General features: G+C 37.4%; 1 protein-coding gene across 1 annotated transcript; it reads left to right on the forward strand.

Moving 5' to 3' along the window:
- The first annotated feature begins 18,523 nt into the window (after positions 1 to 18,523).
- On the forward strand, positions 18,524 to 20,959 carry LOC149209673 (pyruvate dehydrogenase E1 component subunit alpha-3, chloroplastic-like). The gene is made up of 3 exons (XM_089396461.1): positions 18,524 to 19,135; positions 19,368 to 20,148; positions 20,506 to 20,959. Exons 1-3 carry the CDS (start codon positions 18,881 to 18,883, stop codon positions 20,781 to 20,783), a joined length of 1,314 nt encoding a protein of 437 aa, XP_089252587.1. The 5' UTR covers positions 18,524 to 18,880; the 3' UTR covers positions 20,784 to 20,959.
- The last annotated feature ends 278 nt before the right edge of the window (positions 20,960 to 21,237 follow it).

Here is a 21,237-nt window from a genome sequence, read left to right on the forward strand (position 1 = left end):
TACCTCGGTGGGCCTAGGAATCCTCGACTAGTGAATGGTGAGATACACAGTAAATCCTAGAGGTTTGTGCCCTTGATCAGGCCTAGGAATCCTCAATCAACGAATGGAAGGATATACAGTAAATCTTGGAGACTAAAGTCTCTATTAGGCCTAGGAATCCTAGATCGGTAAATGGTGGGATATACGGTAAAGCCTAGAGACTAAGAGGCATCCAAATTCCTAACGGTGTAGGTGGAGAGATCCAAAGGCATCCATGCTTATTTAGGGACTAGTGATCTAGTGGTGATTGCAGTAAATCCTAGTTGTATTGATGAGGGTTTGGTCCTAGTGATCTGGTGGGAATTGCGGTAAAGTCTGAGGAATCCTTGGTTGGTTTTATTGTGAGTCCCACATTCATGCTTCAAATATGGCACGAGGGTGATTAGCTGAAAGAAATATTTGGTTCAGCCCAATCTATGGTCGGGTGGTACATGGAAGTCCCTGGCTTGGTTGGATTTTGCATATGATAAGAAAAGATATTGTCCTCTTGTGTTCTATGTGTAAACGTACTTGTTATTATGTGGCTTTAATGGATGTTCTATCATTGTTATTATGTTGGTTATAGGCATGGTTTCATGACATATTTTAGTTATGGATCTTATCATGTTTGATTGGTAAATGAATTGCTATTTAATGCATGACCTAATAGATTTTATTGAAATGATTATGAGAAGGCACTAGACCTTCTTGGTGAATTTCATACAAGTATCATACCCCTATGTTCATATGTGTATTTATGACCTATAAATTTCATGTTCATGATATGATTGACGCAATGTCCATCATGGATAGTAGGGGTCAAATCAAGTACTTGTACCAATGATTACATTATTATCCTTATTCCATTATTATTTATCATTTCTTAAAGTTTCATGAAGTCCTGGGCAGTGGCCTGAGTCCTTGCCTTGAAAAAGTGGCACAAAATTTGGGGTCGTTGCCTCAAAATTAGCTAGAAAAGTCCATAGTCATTAGCATGCCTTGTTGTGGGAGCAACTGGAAGACCTCAGTCGCATGCATGGCTTGTCATGGGAGCGGATGAGGGTCCAAATCAATTGAATGTCAAGTTGTTTAAGGGATTGGTCATTTAGAAGGGTTGGTTTGCTCCTGAAGGTTCTGTAGCATGTGTGGAAGCTTAGATTGGTTGGTTTTGTCAGTTCCACTTCCTTCACTGTACATGGGGAGTTGAATCACATCATAGTAGCCTCTTGTCACATGTTTACCCCAACAGATCGGTTAACTTGGATAAATGTGGGAGGATGGAGTTATAGATACAAAGAGAAACACCTTCTTCAAACAATTGATAAATCTCAAACAAAAGGGTCCAATGGTAGAGCACATTGAGGACTTCCAAAAATTGAATATCAGAGTAACTGATATTCTAGAGGAGCATAGGATTGATGTCTTCATATGTACTTTGAAGGATAAAATCCAACATGAGGTTCACCTTTGGGAACCTGATTCATTAGAGTAGGCATTCAGGGTGGCAAGAAAAGTTGAAAGAAAAATTATGGCAACGAGGAAGTCTACCACTCACAACTATAAAGATGGAAGTGTTGTTTCTCCTGGCCTTCCAAAACCTACAAGGTTGATGCCAAAATATCTAGAGGAAAAAAGAGCAAAAGGGATTTGTTACAATTGTGATAAAAAATACACTAAAGGTCATAAGTGTGCTAAGAATAAATTATTCTACATAGGTTGTGAAGAGGAGGAAGAAAAGGAACAAGAAACATCAAAAGAGGAGGATATACATCAGGAACCAACCCCAGAGAAAGAAGAAATTAATTCGACCATAACTTGTAATGCATTGGCAGAAATTACCACTCCTCAAACACTCAAGATAGAAGGATATATCAATAAGAAAAAGGTAATAGTGTTGATTGATTCGGGTAGTACCCATAATTTTATTCATTGTAAGATAGCCAAGGAATTGAATTGTTTCCTATTTCTAGCACGAGAGTGTCAAGTAATGGTTGCAAATGGAGGAACTATAATTTTTTTTGGAAAGTGCCATAATATCAAGATAACCATGGGGGAATATGTATTGAATAGTCCAATTCTTTCCATTCCAATGGGTGGTGTTGATGTTGTACTAAAATAACTTTTAATTTTCAATATTTTTTCTTGATTTTTTTCTTGGTAAGGAAAGGAAGTTGAATTAAGGGGTATAATAGGGAAACCAAGAAATATAATCAACTCTAATGGCATGAAAAATCTTCTGAAGAAAGAACAATGGGGTGTAATTGCACAATTATGATCACTAGAGGTCCAAACATCGAAATCATCTATTTCTCTAGATCTCAAAAAAGTCTTGGACAATCATTCCAAGGTATTTGAGACTCCCAAAGGCCTCCCACCTGCTCATGATCATGATCATGATATTCATTTGATTCCACGAATTGTTCCTCCAAACATAAGACCTTACATATATCTCTATGCCTAAAAGAGTGAAATTGAACATATGATTGTAGAAATGCTAGAGGTTGGTATAATTCAACCTAGTCAAAGTTCTTTCTCTGCTCCAGTAGTATTGGTGCACAAGAAGGATGGATCATGGCATATGTGTTTGGATTATAGGGAGCTCAACAAGCTCACTATTAAAGATAAATTTCCCATTCATGTCATTGATGAATTGTTGGATGAATTACATGGAGCAATTTACTTCACCAAGTTGGATCTTCGTTCAAGATATCAATAAATTAGAAAGAAGACTGAAGACATTCCAAAAACAACATTCAGAACTCATGAGGGTCATTATGAATTTTTGGTCATGCCTTTTGGCCTTACTAATGCACCTTCCACATTTCAAGGTTTGATGAATTCCATTTTCAAACCCTTCCTTAGAAAATTTGTGTTAGTATTTTTTGATGATATACTAATCTACAACAAGTCTTGGAAGGATCATGTTCTACATGTTGAAAATGTGCTCAAATTATTGGAGGAGAAACAATTATATGCAAAACCCTCCAAATGTTTCTTTGAAGTACAGGAGATGGAATATTTGTGTCATATTATATATCATGAGGGTGTTAAGGTAGACCCTAACAAAATTAAATCCAATAAGGAATAGAAAATCCCCACAACTATAAACATCTTCATTGATTTCTTCGGTTGATAGGGTATTATTGCAAGTTTATTAACAATTTATGGGAGAATTGCAACACCTCTAACAAAATTACTGAAGAAAGATGCATTTTCTTGGACTCCAGAAGCAACTAAGTCCTTTGAACATCTTAAAGAAGTAATATGCCAAACATCGATCTTAGCTACGTCAGGGTTAACAAAAACCTTTATTGTGGAATGTGATGCCTCAAGAAATGGAATTGGCGATGTTTTAATGTGAGAAGGAAGACTCATTTCTTTTGAAAGTCATCCAATCAAAGGAAAGTATTTACACAAACCTATTTATGAGAAGGAAATGTTAGAAATACTACATGCAATAAAGCAATGGAGACCTTACCTAATAGGAAGACACTTCAAGATAAAAACAAATTATGATAGTCTTAAATACTTTTTGGAACAAATATTATCTTCAGAAGAGCAACAAAAATGGGTCACAAAGATGTTGGGTTATGGCTTTGAAATCATCTACAAAAAAGGCAAGCAAAATGCTGTTGCATATGCACTCTCAAGAAAGGATGAGGATGTGTAAGCATTTCTTCATGTCATTTCTATTATCCAACCCAATTAGATAACAAAATCAAGGGATGAATGGAAGAATGATGAAGAGTTGTGGACACTCATTAAAAAGTTGCAGCAAGATCCTAGAACATTTGATACATTTAGCTGGAAAACTAATTCGGTATGGTACAAAGATCGCTTATATCTTTGTAAGAATTCTCAACTCAAGCAAAAAATTCTTTTGGAATTGCACACCTCCCCCTTAGGAGGGCACTCAAGATTTTTAAAAACGTACCACAGGGTCAAGAATGATTTCTTTCGGGATGGCCTTAAATTTGATATATAGAAGTTTGTGGCAGAATGTTTGGTTTTCCAAAAAAATAAAGTTGAGACAATTAAGACCTCGAGCCTGTTACAACCTTTAGCCATTCCAAGTCAGTATTGGGAGGAGATGTCGATGGATTTTATCACACGTTTACCCAAGTTTGAAGGAAAGAGTGTCATCATGGTGGTGGTTGATAGACTCACTAAGTATGCACACTTTTGTGCACTATCTCATCCTTTTAAAGCCAATATAGTTTCAATTGCATTTACAGAAATAATTCAAAAGCTACATTGAGACCCAAAGATTATTGTAAGTGATAGAGATCCCATTTTCACTAGAAATTTTTGGACAAAATTATTTTCTTGTCTTGGTACTCAATTAGCTCATAGCTCATCCTACCATCCTCAATCTAATGAGAAAACTAAGATAGTGAACAAATGTTTGGAAGGATATCTTCCTTGCTTTGTATTTGATAAACAAACACAATGGGTCAAGTGGTTACCTCTAGCTGAATGGTGGTATAACACTTCCTTCCATACTACAACAAAAATGACCCCATTTATGGCACTTTATGGATATCATCCACCATCCATCACATCATCTTGAAGAGACAATTCTAAGGTTCAAGCAGTGGAAGATTGAATCGAGCATCAATATCAAGTTCTACAACTCTTAAAGGATAACCTCACTTTGGTGTAAAATCAAATGAAACAATAGGAAAATCATCATCGTAGTGAAAGAAATTTCGTTGTAGGTGATTGGGTATTTTTATGGTCACAACCATACAAACAAATGTCCCTCAAGCAAGCTAAGAAGGATAATAAATTATCACCCAAGTACTGGGTCCTTACAAGGTGTTGCAGAAGATTGGTACTATGGCATACAAATTGGAGTTGCCTGCATCTTCTCGACTACATCTAATTTTCCATGTTCTGTGCTTAAAGCAGGTTATCAGTGACAAGCTCCTAGTTTAAACAATGTTTCCAGAATTTTACAAAGAAGGAAAAATCATATTTGATCCTGAAGCAGTAAAAAAAGCAAGAACCCAATAACTACATAAGCAATTAATTTCAGAGTATCTCATTAAGTGGAAGAACTTACCTACTGAAGATTCCACATGGGAGGATGAAAATTTTATATAGAAGCATCCAAAACTACTCAAGCGTTGAGGAAAACAATTTTTTGAAGGAGAGGGGCATGTTAGATCCCTATAATACTAGTGTATTCCCCTTATTGTTATTGTTAGTGTAGCCCCCTATTGTTATTGTTGTGCCCATGTATCCCCCATGTTGTTATTGTTATGCCCCATAGAAGTCCACTATTATTATTGTTGTGCCATTACATTATTATTGTTATGTAGGCTTTGATTATATTATGACCCCTTAGACTCTTATATATACCAAGGAGGTCTTATCATTTAAATCATCTAAGAATTGTTCATTTATGTGATGTACAAGAGGTTTCCCCATCGAAGAGGCTATTTCTTAAGTTGTTAATCTATCTTTTCTTCTATTTTATGAGTTGGTTGCATAACATAATCCCAAACATCAAGTTGATAGGGACACTAGAAATTAGGTTCTAGAGATTAGTAAATCTACTCGAGTCCATCATACTACCTATATGAAAATAGTTAATCTACACTGGCACATCAAAAATATCATATAAATATTCCTCATTGATCGTTCATACAACGATTAGAGGTTCTAGTGTGTATGGAAAAAATTATGGACAAAATGGACATATTGGATAAAAAAGTTTTTGTGTTGGCCAAAGAGCTGGAAAACCTTACCTTCACCTCTGTTTTCCTCAGAAATGGTTATGAATATGCAGCCCTCTAATAACCAGCCTTTTGTATCCTTTCCCTCAAAAGACAATGTAAATAACACTCCTCAAAGCATTCCTAAAACAGAACAATCTCAAGGAAACACTGATAACCAAGAGAAATCACTATAGATACAATTGAAAAGGGAAAATCTGCTAGTCACAATACTAAAACACAGTCAGAAAAACCGTTTGATTTGGAAGCAGAAATTGGTAAATTAAAGATATCTATTCCTCTCTCTGAGCTTGCCAAACATGATGTGTACAGACAGCAAATCAAAACATCACTGCAAATGCCAAAGAACAGGGATGATGTTAATGTCTTAGATAATCAACCTGAATTATTTTTTGGTCCTGAAGTCAATGGTAAATCAGGACATGGAGTTGTTCTACCCTTTTATGTCAGTTTGCACATTCATGATAAAGTGTTGCACAATGCTATGTTTGATTCAGGTGCTTCACACAATCTAATGCCCAAAGCTGTAATGGAGAAGCTAAACCTTGATATCACTAGACCCTACAAAGACTTATTCTCATTTGATTCTAGTCAGGTCGAGTGTTTAGGCTTAATCAAAGACCTTTGTGTGTCTTTAGTCCAATTTCCCAACAAAACGATCCTAATGGACGTGGTGGTTGCTGACATTCCACCAAAGTATGGCATGCTCTTATCAAGATCCCGAGGAGCAAAACACCAAGGATCTCTTCAACTAGACCTCTCCTATGCCACTATTTTAGTCTTTGGGCAACCAAAGGGACTGTATAGAGAAACACTGATGAAGTATGTGGTAAGTAGTGAGGAAAAACCCCAAAACTTTCCCATTTACTCAATCCATTTTGATATGGATTCCTTTATATTGTTCAATGATGAAAGTTGCCCTCCCACTAATGAAAAGCCTTTGCCTTTAGAACAAGAAACATGCATCAATCAAGAGTCGGTTGCCCATACCCATGAAACTGTTAAAACAATTAGTGCAACCAGCATACAAGAAGAACCACATGAAGCACAAAACCAAGGTCCACCCAATCCTAAAATGACTGAAACTCTTAATACTAACCACAAGCAAGAAATCACATGGTATTTAGAGTTTGATGGTTCCGTTAATAAGCTAGGAGCAGGGGCAGGAATATGGATTCACAATACACATAACAACCATGCAAAGGGTCATGCTTACAGACTAAACTTCAAATGCACCAATAACATGGCAGAGTATGAGGCTCTATTTTTAGGCCTTAAACTGCTCAAAGCTCTAGGAGCTGCAAAAGTGTCCATTCTAGGTGACTCCGATTTGATCATTCAACATATGAAAGGTAACTTTGTTACTAATGACAATAGGCTGAGAGCTTAAAGGTCTGCTGCCACAGAAATACTCAATTCCTTCATCGAATCCAAGCTTGCTAAGATTTCTAGAAACCATAACATGCATGCTCATAGTCTAGCTACTTTTGCTAGCACTTGCAAGCTGCCCTTTGAGCCCAATTACCACTTTACTGCTGAGATAAAGCACAGGCCTGCTATCCCTAACAATATCAAAGATTGGCAAGTGTTTGAGGATGATGCTCAAATCAACAATTTTCTTACCTTACAGCAAGAATTCTCAAGCTTAAACATTGATGAAGATGCCATGGATGACCCACAACAGCAAATGAGCCAAAATGAGCAAACTATAACAACTGAAACATCAAATCAAATGCTGCACGCAACCATTTTTGATGAGAAAAACATGCAAGAGCTGAAGCAAATGCATTTAGATGAAATAGTTGAAGCAGAGGCTGAATTCATTGATTTAAAAGACAATTTTCTACCCGCTGGCCTCACTCCATTAGAAGACATATTTGATTCAAACGATGTCCCCAAAAGGCCAAAGATGCAGCCCTTAAACGCTATTGTGGAAGACTGTAATATTGGGACAACAGAGAAGCCTAAAATGATTAAACTGTCCAAGTTTTTGCCTCCCAATCAAAAACCAAAATATGTTGATTTATTTAAAGAGTTTAAAGATGTATTTGCCTGGAGTTATGAGGACCTTAAGTTCTATGACACCTCTGTTATTCAACATACCATTCCCTTAAAACCAAATCAAAAGCCCTTCAAACATAAACTAAGGAGAATCAATCCTATGCTTCTCCCTTTGATTGAGAAGGAAGTGAAAAGAACGTTTGAAGCTGGTATCATAGCACCTATTAGATTTTCAGAATGGGTATCCAATCTTGTTCCCACGAGGAAGAAAATAGGGGAGATTAGACTATGTGTGGACTTAAGAAATCTAAACCAAGTCTCCCTTAAAGATCACTACCCACTACCAAAAATGGACCACATTCTACAAAGAGTAGTGGGGTCTTCAAGAATTTCTTTGCTAGATGGCTTTTCAGGTTTTAATCAAATACTTGTTCACCCAGATGACCAAGACAAGACAACCTTTACAACACCGTGGGGAACATTTAAATATGTGAAGATGCCTTTCGGACTAAAGAATGCAGGTGCTACCTTTCAAAGGGCTATGTACATTGCATTTTCCAAGGAAATCCATGATTTCCTAATGGTTTACCTTGATGACCTTACTCCTTTCTCAAAATTTGATCAAGAGCACCTAAAACATTTGAGACAAGTGTTCCTAACATGTAGGAAATATGGCATTTCCTTGAACCCCAAGAAATCTCTCTTTGGCCTTGAAGAAGGCAAATTGCTAGGTCATATCATTTCAAAATATGGGATTAGAATTGATCCTGAAAGAATTCAAGCCATCCTTCAAATCCCTTATCCAAGAAACATCAAAGAGTTGCAAGCATTCCTAGGAAAGATCAATTTCCTAAGGAGATTTATCCCGAACTTGGCCGAGCTGATAAGAATGCTAAATAAAATTTTAAAGAAGGATTCCAAGGTAAAATGGACTTTAGAGGCCAAGCAAGCCTTTGAGGGCATAAAATCTGCCTTAACCCAAGCCCCAATCCTCACAAGTCCTCAATTTGATAAAGATTTCATCATTTTTTCATTTGCATCTGAACATTCCTTTGCTGCTGTCCTTTTGCAGAAAGATGACCAGGGAAATGAAAAGCCAATTGCATTTTTCAGCCGAGCCCTTAGAGATGCACCCTTGAAGTACCAAATCATGGAGAAGCAAGCATACGCCATTGTTAAAGCAATCAAAGATTTCAGAATTTACATTTTATATTCACATGTGATTGCTTATGTACCAAATGCTGTTGTAAAAGACATATTAACTCAGGAGGGCATAAAAGGCAAAAGAGGCAAGTGGATTGCCAATATCCTTGAGTATGACATTAAGATAAAAGCCACCAAGCTGATAAAGGGACAAGGTTTAGCCAAACTGATGTCCGAAACCAATTTTCAAGCCTTAGACATTAATCAACTAGACAATGAACAGGAGCTGGCGACTCCACAGATCAGTCAAGCTTTTTTGCAATCCCCATGGTATGCTGATATATGTTTTATATTGTTAAACCTGTGTGCTCCTCCAGGGTTGTCCAGAACCAAAAAGATATTTTTAAAGATGAAAGCATCAAAGTTTTGTGTCTTAGATAGTGCCCTGTTTTGGAAAAATCATGAAGGAATATTGTTGAATTGTCTAACTATGAATGAAACTGACAGTGTCATGAAAGAATTCCATGCAGGGGACTGTGGAGGGCACTTATATTGGAAGTCCACTGCTGATAAGATACTAAGGGCTGGTTTCTATTGGCCCTCCTTGTTTGCTGATGTGAGAAAGTTTGTTGTTTCATGCCACAAATGCCAAATCTTTGAAGGCAAAAGAAAGCTTTTGCCCTTGCCCCTTAAACCCATTTCAACCGAGAAGCCTTTTCAACAATGGGGTCTTGACTTCATTGGAGAAATCCATCCATCCTCTTTTGGCCAGCATAAGTGGATTCTAACAGCCACAGATTACTTTATGAAGTAGGCAAGCCAATGACTCCACCATTATCCAATTCCTTGAAACCAACATTTTGTCCAGATTTGGCTGTCCTGAGAAGATCATTACAGATAACGCTGCTGCCTTCAAATCCAGAAAATGATCAGTTTTTGCCACAAATTCCACATTACCTTGGGTCACTCCACAGCCTATTACCCTCAAGGTAATGGCCTGGCCGAATCATCTAACAAGAGTTTGATTAACATCATTAAGAAAGTCTTGGAGGAGAACAAGAAGAACTGGCACAAAAAGCTTGTAAATGCCCTATGGGCAGACATATTGTCAACCAAGAGATCCATAGGGATGAGCCCATATGAGTTAGTCTATGGCATGGAGGCCAAGTTCCCCTCTTCTTTGGGAATCCCTGTTATCAAATTGCTGCAAGAGATTCAGGCAGAGTCAAATGACATCCAAAGAAGAATAAACCAAACCATCCATTTGCAGCAAACAAGAGAGCAAGTGTACAACAGAGCTCAGATTTTACAAGGTAAGCTCAAGAAAATGTTTGACAAAAGAACCAAGGCTGAAGATTTCTGCATAGGCAACAAAGTCTTAAGATGGGATTCAAGAAGAGAGGACAAAGGAAAGCATGGCAAGTTTGATTTCCTGTGGAAAGGCCCCTTTATTATTTTTGTTGTTCAAGGTAACAACACATATTTTCTGAAGAGTTTAGATGGCAGCACAGCTGCAGAAGGCCCTGTCAATGGTCGAATGCTAAAGCACTATCATGATCCCTTTTGTTGAACGCAACACAGCTCTGTATACTATTTGTACATTAATATTTGATTTTTCAACACTTTTTCTTATAGCAGGCCAATAAGAGGGAACAATGCAGCAAATTTTGAAGGAAAGATCAAAGAAAGCTCTATTTTAGATCTCTGTTTTTGAAATAATTACAAAGAAGTACTCAAGCAGATTTCAATGATTACAAGCACACAAGAGGCAAGAAGCAGAGCTGTAATTTTTCTGCAATTCAGTTCAAAAGGATACTGCATATCAGCTTATGAGAATTCAGTCAAAGGCATTGACAAGAAGGAAATTTTCAGTTTACAGCAACAAGTGAAGATCAAGGCATTCTGACCTGCTGTTCTTGGCTTTTCATCTTGAAAAACCATCCCCAAGTGGAGCCACTATTAGCCTTCTATTGCAATAGGTTTCATATTTCATGATTGACTATTTTACATGCCAAATATGTCATCTTTTCATGCTGCAAGGTTCCATATTTCCAAGAAGTTCCATTTTGAAGAATCATACCATTTTTGAAGAGTTTTACAGTTAAGGGAAAGCCAAACAGCTTAATCTTGGCTTCCCTAGGTTTAAATTGCTTGTTTTAGAAGATAGAGAATGAATATCTATCCAAACAGCTTAAGCTTGGCAGATCAGTAGCTAGGTAGAGAAATAAAGGAGCCCAACTGCTTAATCTGGGCCCTTGGAAGATATAAGGGTACATTTAGATAGGAGGGCAGTCAAAAGAAAAGAAGATAATCAAGGTCTGCAAGTCCAAGTGCACCCATGCAAAAGAAGAAAAAATGCTAGGTAAGTAGGCTGGGTAAGTAGTTTTGTAGTTGCAGAATCAAGCTATGTGATCCATTTCATGTTTTCAAGTGTTATACCTATTCAGATCACAATTATGAGGCAGTTTTTCATTTGGAGGAGCTCAAGCGAGGCATGTCTAACTCCCCCTTCTTCTTATTCCCCAAATCACTCACTAACATCCCCTTGAGGACCTTGGGATCTGCCCAACTAGTCCTGTTGTCACTTCATTTTTGTAAAATACAAAGTCAAGCTTTGACTTTCTTCAGTGAAAAGAAGCCACATTTCTTGTGTAAAAATCATTTCTCCACAGTCCATTCACTTCCTATGTCTAAGTTTCAGTTCACAAACTTAGCCTCTCCCCTACACTTCACCTCACAAATTCATATTAACTCCTAACTCTATTATCTAGCTCCCTAGATCATTTCCTTATCCCCTATTATACAAAAAAAAACTATATAAAATTCCAAAAATAATACATATCCCCTCCCTCTGGTTGAAATATAACCATAAATAAATACTTGGGAATTACTGAGTCTATTTGAGACTTAGTAAGAACCCCTAGTTTGCTTCTTTAGCCATTTTCCTATGCTTTTGGACCCCTTCCAAAGCATAAAAACCCTCTCCCATGCAATCTGACCCCTTCCGTTGCATTAAAAACCCATATTACCCAAAGTTTTGACCCCCCCCGGACATAAATAAATGATAAAATATACAGCGGGCCCCGTGTGCAAACCTGCCGCCAGCTCCGCACTCCGTCAGCCCTCCAATCCGCCCCCCCAGATCTGACGGCTCTCGGCGATTTCGGAGCCGCCCTGACGATTGACGGTTATCCTCCAATAGCCTGGCGGTTTTGTCGTCGTACAGAAGACAGGTGTCCGCCCTTGATTGCATCGGAGCCCCTCTGACATTTACCACCCTCGTATAGAAGGCGGTCCGATGAAACCACAAATCGCCTTCTGTCTCTCCGCCCCTGACGTCAATGCCACGTCAACGCTACGTCACCTTTGCGTCGACCCCCCACTGCTACGTGTCACTGCCATCGCATCTGCCTCCATCCCTACCACGTCACCCTGCCACGTCACCGCCGTACCGGGACCCACTGCTGATGTCATGCTGACGTCATCACCAAAAAGGGCACGAAGCGCGAAAATCGCAGCGAAGGATGCCCGGAATGAAAAACTGAGGCAGTTTTTGATGCGCGATTAGCGCTTAGAAAAAATGATCAAAATGGAAGGCTGCCTATTGCTCGGCTACCTGCAAAACCCCAAAATTCGCAATTTGACAGGATTTCTTCATGTAGGTTCAGAAAAGGAGCGATTTGACAGTTTCAAGAGTATTAGAGGAAAGATGAAACCCAGATTAAATTGAAGAGTATCAGTGAAGTGGCAAAGAGTATCAGATCGGCAATACCAAAGCAGGTGAACATTAAAGGCCCCCAAGCAAAGTCAAAGAAAGCGGTGAAGCCATTTAAGGCTCTCATATCACAGTTAATGCACATCAAAACCACTCAGGAGCAGGGGATCAAAGCCCAAAGCACAGTTATGGCTAAATGAACAGCACATAGCCATAAGGACACCATATTAACTCATTTTGATACAGCTGCCTCCAGCGCAGCTCAAAGGTATTTTCTTGCATTAATTTCAGGACAAGATTAGGTTAAAGAACTCATTTCCCCTAGACCTGTTTAAGGTCTGCTGTAATAGATATTTTTAGATATTTTCTCTATGTAAACCACCCTAATTCATTGTTTAAAGGGTTGGTTGGTTGATAATCCTCATTCTGGACTTGTGCTGTATTTTTGAGAAGCTCTGTAATCAAAGACTGCTGGAATGCTTTGGATGAAGAATTGACTGTTGTGTTATTAATGGCTAAAGAGTGACTGTGGAATTCCTGTGCTACTACATGGCTCAATAAGTGTTTTCCTAACTCTGTTTACTGTTTACATATGTTTATGCACCATTGTGTTACCATCTAAATAGCAAGAAAAAAGAATAGCTTAGGTTTTGCTTGACTACACCCTATGCTCAGTTCTTGTTATTTTTATATGTTTTCCTCAGAAATGGTTATGAATATGCATACTTAAATGATCATGTTTACCCTGTTTCTTTCACATATGACTGTTATTTAGGAATTCTTGATTGCTCCTAGAGAAACTATCATTCATCTTTCCTCTCTGTTAGCTAATGAAATATTCTTAGTTGCCTTTCATCTCTGACCTTCATCCCATCTTTATTCCAGCTTGATATTGTTCTATGTGTAGCTATCCTGCTCTATATTCCTCTTGTGACCAAGAAAACACAACAACAAGCCCTAATCCATGACTCCATGCCCAATGGTTTGAACTTCTCACACTATGCATCCCAACTTTGCTTGAAAACATCTCCTTCCCACCAGAATTAAAACAAAACCTTTGTACACCATAACTAGCCTAAAATCAACCCAAAACAAAGTTAAATCATAAAAAGAGAGCCCTCTCTGACTGCAGGTAGGCTAGGACCTGCAGCCGAAAGATTGGTTTGTGGTTACCTCGGCCGTATCCCTTAAGGAGCCAAGGGACAACCTGAGTGATAACAACCTCCTCCAATGAAGATAGTGATCCTCCTCCACCTATATAGGTGGAATCTCCCCGAGGATAACATGTTCACGCGAGCCATATATCTTGTTATGCACTTTTATCATGGCATTGTTATAGATATGGTCATAATTTTTTTGCATAGTGTTTCTACTAGTTTTCTTTACAACTTAAATGATAGACTTATAACTTATGTGATATGTAATGTTAGGAATTTGAATCTCTACTATTGGTTTGGTTTCCTAGGTGGAAAACCAATAGCTAATGGAAAAATGTCATGTACATTTATTTGAAAGTAATATAAAGTGCCTAACCTTACAAAGAAATCCCTAATTTAGGTGTTGATTTTTAAGGTTTTCCATAGTCATGTTTTTAATGCCATGGTTAAAAATGTTCAAATTTTAAGCTTGATATTTGAGTTTTAATGCCATGGATGAAAGATGTTGGATTTTTAACATTTTTCGTAATCATGATTTTGGTTTTTTGTCCTAGGGTTGAAAATGTTGGAAATTTAACCCTTAAAAAGGGTAATGCAACATCACCGCTTTTCAATTTGGTAGTGTTTTTTCATTTTTATATGTAAAAATATGTGTTTTTTTGGGTTATAGTTCTCATTTTGAGGTTACAATTCTCATTAAGTTGGTAAATTTGTTTCCCCTTTTGTTGTTTTCCTTCCTCCTCATGACTTCTCATGGTCTATATCGTATCAAGGCTCCACCACTTCATCAGTTGGTATTTAAATAATAATTACAATTATTTGGGGCCTTTTTCCAATTTACATTTACATGTCCACACAAGGATCAACAACATAATTAATTACAATTACACTGTCAATGGGGTTAAGTGCTACAAACATTACAGATGGAACATGTGCTTCTTGAGGAGGGTTCCTTAGCCATAATCCTCATTTACTGAGCTAGACATTGCTTAATTAAGGGGTACATCCTCCTTGGGGAGGACACACAGGTTATCTCCTCCACTAGCTGAGCTACACATTACTCATCTGAGTGGCGTATCCTCTTTAAGGATATCACCTAAGCTACATATCATTTTGGAAGTGCATAGAGTGATGTTCATATTTTTCTCCTTCGCCAATTCTACTTCTAGCATTGGCACATCTAATTTTGAGCCTCGACTATGCCTTTCTGGAACTCCTTCTTACTCAACTTCTTGAACTCTTTAGTTAGTACTTGTTCTTCTCTTGTAATCCTTAAGATTTATGGGCACACCCAATTTTGAACTTTGACCATGCCTTTATAGACTCTTACTCACTCAATTTCTTGAACTATTCAGATGTTACTTGTTCTTTTGGTGCAATTCCCAAGATTTCCTTTGCCACTATAGATTTTTTATTTTTTATTTTTTCTTTCCATATCTACTATCTTCCTGACTTTTTGACATTCTTTCCAAGTGTAGCCTCTCTTAGGAATCATAGAGAACCTAAAGGGGCTTTTCCAATAACCAAGAATTTGAACAAACTGCCAAATTCTCCGCTTGATTTTTGGGCACTCCAGTTAGCCTTCCATCTTGAGTCAATTTTGACCAAGATTATTATTATTCTTATGTTAATTTTCTTATACCATCTCCTATAATCCTTAGTATCTTCTCATTCCACAATTCCATAAATAGGTCAAGTAGTTTAACCCAACCAATCTACATCTACAAAGGTTCACTCCTTAGGTTGAACCCGAGCTACCATTTTTAGATGTCTAGGTATGATGGTCCCCAAAACCATTTTTCAGCTAATATTTTCCCATATTAGCTTCCAACATGAACTTGAAAGTGAGCCACCCTCTTAATTATTATTATTGTTATCCAATTTTAAGGTCACGACCAAGCCAAACACCAAATTGGTGTATGAGACCCCCTTATTTGTGGGACAAGGGACCCACCTCCACGTAAGGATTCAAATGCTAAGTCTACGAAGGCATACATACTCTACCCCCCTCTGGTTTTGAGCTTGTGACCTCATAGGAGGAAACACACGATCTTAACCATTAGGCCCACTAACGCTGTATAAAACATGGTAATTTGGTAGGTAGCCAACAACCCTAGACAATTCCACTCTAGTGGTCAAAGGTAATCCTCCTTAAGGCTCTAATTTTCCCATGAATTGACCAATTAAGACTTTCTTATTAGGTTTTTAATGTCCTCTAACTCACATCTTCTCCTATAACCAATATAACCCTCTCCTTATGTTTTCTCACATTTTTGCTTTTATTGTTGTCACTAGTCAAATTGGTTGTATCTTTGCCACCGAAGGCTCCTAAACCCTTTCCTACCAAATCTTCCCATTACTAAACAGATCTTTGAATCTAAGCCCCGTTCTTTCCTTTGAAACCTTTCTCTTGTTGACTGCTCCTTCTTCCTCTCTAATTAAGAGTATGTCTTGATGTTCATGCCTCAATGAATGATTGAGTATGGACATGTGATTGCTTGTGTTTACTTTCCAAAGTGAATGAAATTCATTGACCTTAGGTGATGTTTGAGCCAATGTCCCATTTATTTTGACATAATTTATGATCAATACTGTGGTGTTGATTGGGGTTTCAACCTTAGGCTTAAACTCCAACTTGACAAAATCTAGCAAAACTTCTGTGACGAGGTTTAATCACAGTTGGCCCTTGTCCCTTCCCAAACCTCCACAAGCTTATCCCTAGTTAGAAAGATAGACATTTTGAATTCTTCCTCTTCTTCTTTGGTTTAATCTACAAGGCCTTCCTTCATCTCGAGGTTCTTCTCCAAAACTTCCTTAGATCTTACCCCCAACAAAGTTTGAATCCCTATATAAATGTGTGTGTGTGTATTACACATACACAAAGTATATACTTAACTCATGTTCTTTCAAGCATGAACAAATTTGCATCTTAATTTCCTTTTAATACCCCTTAGTACTAAATATATCAAAAGTCAATCTAGATCTACACTAGTTTATAATGCCTACTCATATTATACCTCTTATCCATGGTAAATGTACAAGTGCATAAAATAACATGTAGAAATTGATTGTGTTGTAGTCTAGTTATTGATTGATAGAAGCTTTCCATTAGTGGCCTAGGTTCGATTACCAAAGGAATGATACTTTAGAACGTTTTCTTTAGCATCTAACTTGGGAATTATCATAGTCTAGTTGCATAAGAACCAATCTTGGCATCGCGTTCTAAAATCTTTGGGAGCTTGGCAATAAGTATGAGATGTCCCCAGTTGCCTGGGAATGGTCACATGAACTTGGGAGCTTTGATTTCAAGGAAATGAGAGCTTCAAAATGAATGAGCTTTAAATTAAAATTCTATTTTCAACATTAATACGTCCCAATTTTCAATATTAAATTTTATTTTTGGTATTATTAAATCAAAATCCAAACTTATGTTTTAATGCATGTATGTTTGTCTTCAAGTCAAGACTAAACATGAAAGTCTAATCAATTAAGGCCCTATCAATGACAACCATTTGCTCCAACCTGTAGTTGCTCTTAATAAGTTACATATTTGATTCTTATTGTCTGTTCATATTAGGGAGTTGTATATTCAGCTCTTTCCCAATTAAAACTAGAAGAATGATCTCAAATTTACTAAGATGTTGGAGTTTATACACGTAAATTATAATTTTACAAAAATGTTAAAATTTAATAAATGTATTTTGTTTTTCATGTTATAATTGAGTCTTTACGGATATTAAAATTTTCAATATTATGTTAAATATATTCATTATTATTAACACAAATTAAATTAGTAATTTATGTATGATAATTTTGTAAAATTTAATACAATTTGAAATTGGTACTTCTTAAATACTGAAAATAAAAGCTGGTATATTAATGTAATAGAGTGTAATATATATAGCATATACTACATAGTAGTAGATAAGAGCAAAGTTGTCACTAAAATAAAATTTAAATACTAAAGTCATAAACATTGATAGAAGAAAAAACAATTCAATAATACTCTACATTTCAATTGAAATTGATATTAAAAGAAAGACATTCTAGTAGATAGTAAGAGCGAAGTTGTCACTACAATAAAATTTAAATACTAAAGTTCGAAACATTGATAGAAGAAAAAGCAATTCAATAATACTCTACATTTCGATTGAAATTGATATTAAAGGAAAGCCATTCTAATGTTGACATTATATAATAGTCTTGAGTTTAGCTAAATATCTATGGAGTATGTTTATATATTGATAAGTAATATCTTCACACTTATAAATTAAAATATAATATATATCAATACAAGATCTATTGTAATCTTATAACTTTTATAGTGGATAAACTATAATAACTCAATTGTCAAATCAACAATGGGGATAGTCATTACTTGTTGTTATCTTAAGGATGACTCATCATTGCTATTCAAAAAAATCACGCCACCTAGAATTATCTACAAAAAGGTAGACTTTCACTCGTGTCGATACCTTCAAGTCTTGAATTGTTAATGTGTTTCCTTATGTCCCAAAATATAAACTTTAACCATACCTAAATAATATTAAAAGACACCCTATGCCCATATTATATTATATATTATTAAGATAAATTATATTTTAATATTTTTTTTCCAAAAAAATTTAATATATAATATTTTCATTCTCAAATTTATCTTCTTTATAAATGTAAGTCAAACTTCTCATCATTTTAAACACTTTATCCCGGTTTAAAAAAATCATTTAGTCAGACTTCTAATCATATGATGATGTTAAATAGTGCACAAACGCTCTGAATTGCAGGCTGACACACAGAGATTACAAATTTGTATCGCTGAAGTTACAATTGCCAGGTTATTGGTAAAACATTGCCTGCAGTCCCACGCGCAAACGCAGCCTCCTCCTGTACATCACACGCCATTTCGCCACCAACCCAAAAAATTCCTTGACAGGTTTGATAACCCCAACACCTGCCTAAATGGCCTAACACAGCGCCACGTGGTAGCAGCAGCAAAGCTCATAAGGGTTAGATCACTGAGCTCAAAATGGTGGGAAAGTAGTTGAACAACCTCAACATCTTCCCTCCTCTTTATTCCCTAACCCTCTACAGAAATCCTCAGAAACATGAGCACAATGGCGACAGGTAGAATCATGGTCGCATCTACTCCCTGTATTGCTCAGAAACCCCAAGACTACAGTGCGGGCAAGCTTCCGTGTGTTACTGCAAAACCTGGATGCCTCAGAAAGGGTTTGATGGGCTCGAACCTCAGACGTTCGGATGGCAGATTGACTAAATTGCCATGTTCGCTGGTGAGAGTGTCTGCAATCGCATCATCATCGGAGCTTGTGAAGGAGAATATGGATACAAAATCAGACCTGGTAAGCATCATCGTCTACCTAAAAATCACTCAAATGGTTTAATTTTTTTTTCATCATATAGCTTTGACTTCCTTGGTGCTTCCCTAGTTAACCTGGATTCAAACCATAGTCAAGCCCAGACATCCAAACCGTAGCCAGATTGATCATTTGTTGCTGGGGCAGTAGAAAATTGATCCAAAAAACGATGAAAATGGGTGGGTTTTTAAGATTTTGATTCCGTTCTTGATTCCAGCTTGTCACACGGGAGGAGGGTTTGGTATTATACGAAGATATGGTGCTGGGCAGATCGTTCGAAGACATGTGTGCCCAGATGTATTACAGGGGAAAAATGTTTGGGTTTGTGCATCTCTACAATGGGCAGGAAGCTGTTTCAACTGGGTTTATTAAGATGCTCAAGGCTCATGATTATGTCTGTAGTACTTACAGAGATCATGTGCACGCACTTAGCAAGGGAGTGTCTGCCCGAGCTGTGATGAGTGAGTTATTTGGGAAGACTACTGGCTGTTGCAGAGGGCAAGGAGGCTCCATGCACATGTTTTCTAAAGAGCATGGCGTGCTGGGGGGTTTTGCTTTCATTGGAGAAGGAATTCCAGTTGCTCTGGGAGCTGCGTTCAGTAGCAAATATAAGCAAGAAGTGCTGAAGGATGACACGGCTGATGCAGTTACTGTTGCATTCTTTGGAGATGGGACATGCAATAATGGACAGTTCTTTGAATGCTTGAACATGGCTGCCCTTTGGAAGCTTCCGATTGTTTTTGTTGTTGAGAACAATTTGTGGGCTATTGGAATGTCCCACGTTAGGGCGACATCAGTTCCAGATATTTGGAAGAAAGGGCCTGCATTTGGGATGCCGGGTGTGCATGTTGATGGTATGGATGTGTTGAAGGTTAGAGAAGTGGCTAAGGAGGCTGTGGCTAGGGCAAGGAGAGGCGACGGGCCAACTCTTGTTGAATGCGAGACATACAGATTCAGAGGTCATTCGTTGGCTGACCCTGACGAGCTTCGAGACCCCGGTAACTCCAAATTCTAGGCCTTAACTATCAGTTTTTCTCACAAATTTATCTGAACCTGCACTTTTACTGAATTATTTTTGGTTTCTTGTAGTTGTTTATGCTGTCAATATGCATCAGGATGCCCATTTTCTCGTTATCTAGCTTGAGGAGGTTGTGATTCACGTGTGTCACAATCTCACATGGATGTTCTGAATGGGTTTAAACTTTAAATGCATTTGAAAAGCTATAAAGCTATTAATCTGCAGGAATAATTTCAGTATTGTTTGTTTTAGATAATACAATTAAGGATAGCATTCCAAAGACCCAAATACTTACCTGTTCAAGATATTTGAAAAGTTTTCTGCTTTGATGTTGCAGTGGAAAAGGCTCATTATGCAGCAAGGGATCCTATAGTGTCATTTAGGAAATACCTTATAGAGAATAATCTTGCTAATGAATCAGATTTGAAGTCAATTGAAAAGAAAATTGATGAAATTATTGAGGATGCCGTGGAATTTGCTGATGCAAGCCCTCTGCCACAGCGTGGTCAACTTCTTGAGAATGTGTTTGCAGATCCTAAAGGGTTTGGAATTGGTCCAGATGGGAGATATAGATGTGAAGAACCAGGTTTTACTGCAGGCATAGCACAGGTTTAGATGAGTCATAACTCATAGTTGATCATTCCTTTGCTCCCGTTGACTCCTGGTGTTATTCTGGAGAGGCTGAGGGATGCAAAGACATAGGGGACCTAGGGTGTGGACAATATCATTGTAACGCAAGATGAACTTTCTGCTTACCTGGCTGGTTTATTTAATTGGGGAAAATTTGTTAATCTGGGTTTTTTGTCCTTTACCTTTTTGAATGGTACATTGGTTGATTTGTACTTAGAATATTCTATTATTCAATTCTCAGTGAATTATGGGGTGGGAGTGCTATACACAATCTTTGTTGTGGGATCTTTTGCCATGTATTACATTGGTTGATTTGTACTTGGAATACTCTATTATTCAACTCTCAGTGAATTATGGGGTGGGAGTGCTATACACAATCTTTGTTGTGGGATCTTTTGCCATGTATTACATTGGTTGATTTGTACTTAGAATACTCTAT

This window comes from Pinus tabuliformis, chromosome 1_2 (genome assembly GCF_031772625.1).
Source record: "Pinus tabuliformis cultivar Carrire ecotype Pingquan chromosome 1_2, CPIR1, whole genome shotgun sequence".
Taxonomy (NCBI): Eukaryota; Viridiplantae; Streptophyta; class Pinopsida; order Pinales; family Pinaceae; genus Pinus; species Pinus tabuliformis.

Excerpts from the sequence above, each read along its gene's own strand:
- LOC149209673 (XM_089396461.1), top strand. The coding sequence starts at position 18,881 with ATGAGCACAATGGCGACAGGTAGAATCATGGTCGCATCTACTCCCTGT. Across the intron at positions 19,136-19,367 it reads TGGATACAAAATCAGACCTG|CTTGTCACACGGGAGGAGGG; the intron begins GTAAGCATCATC and ends TCTTGATTCCAG. Across the intron at positions 20,149-20,505 it reads TGACGAGCTTCGAGACCCCG|TGGAAAAGGCTCATTATGCA; the intron begins GTAACTCCAAAT and ends TTGATGTTGCAG.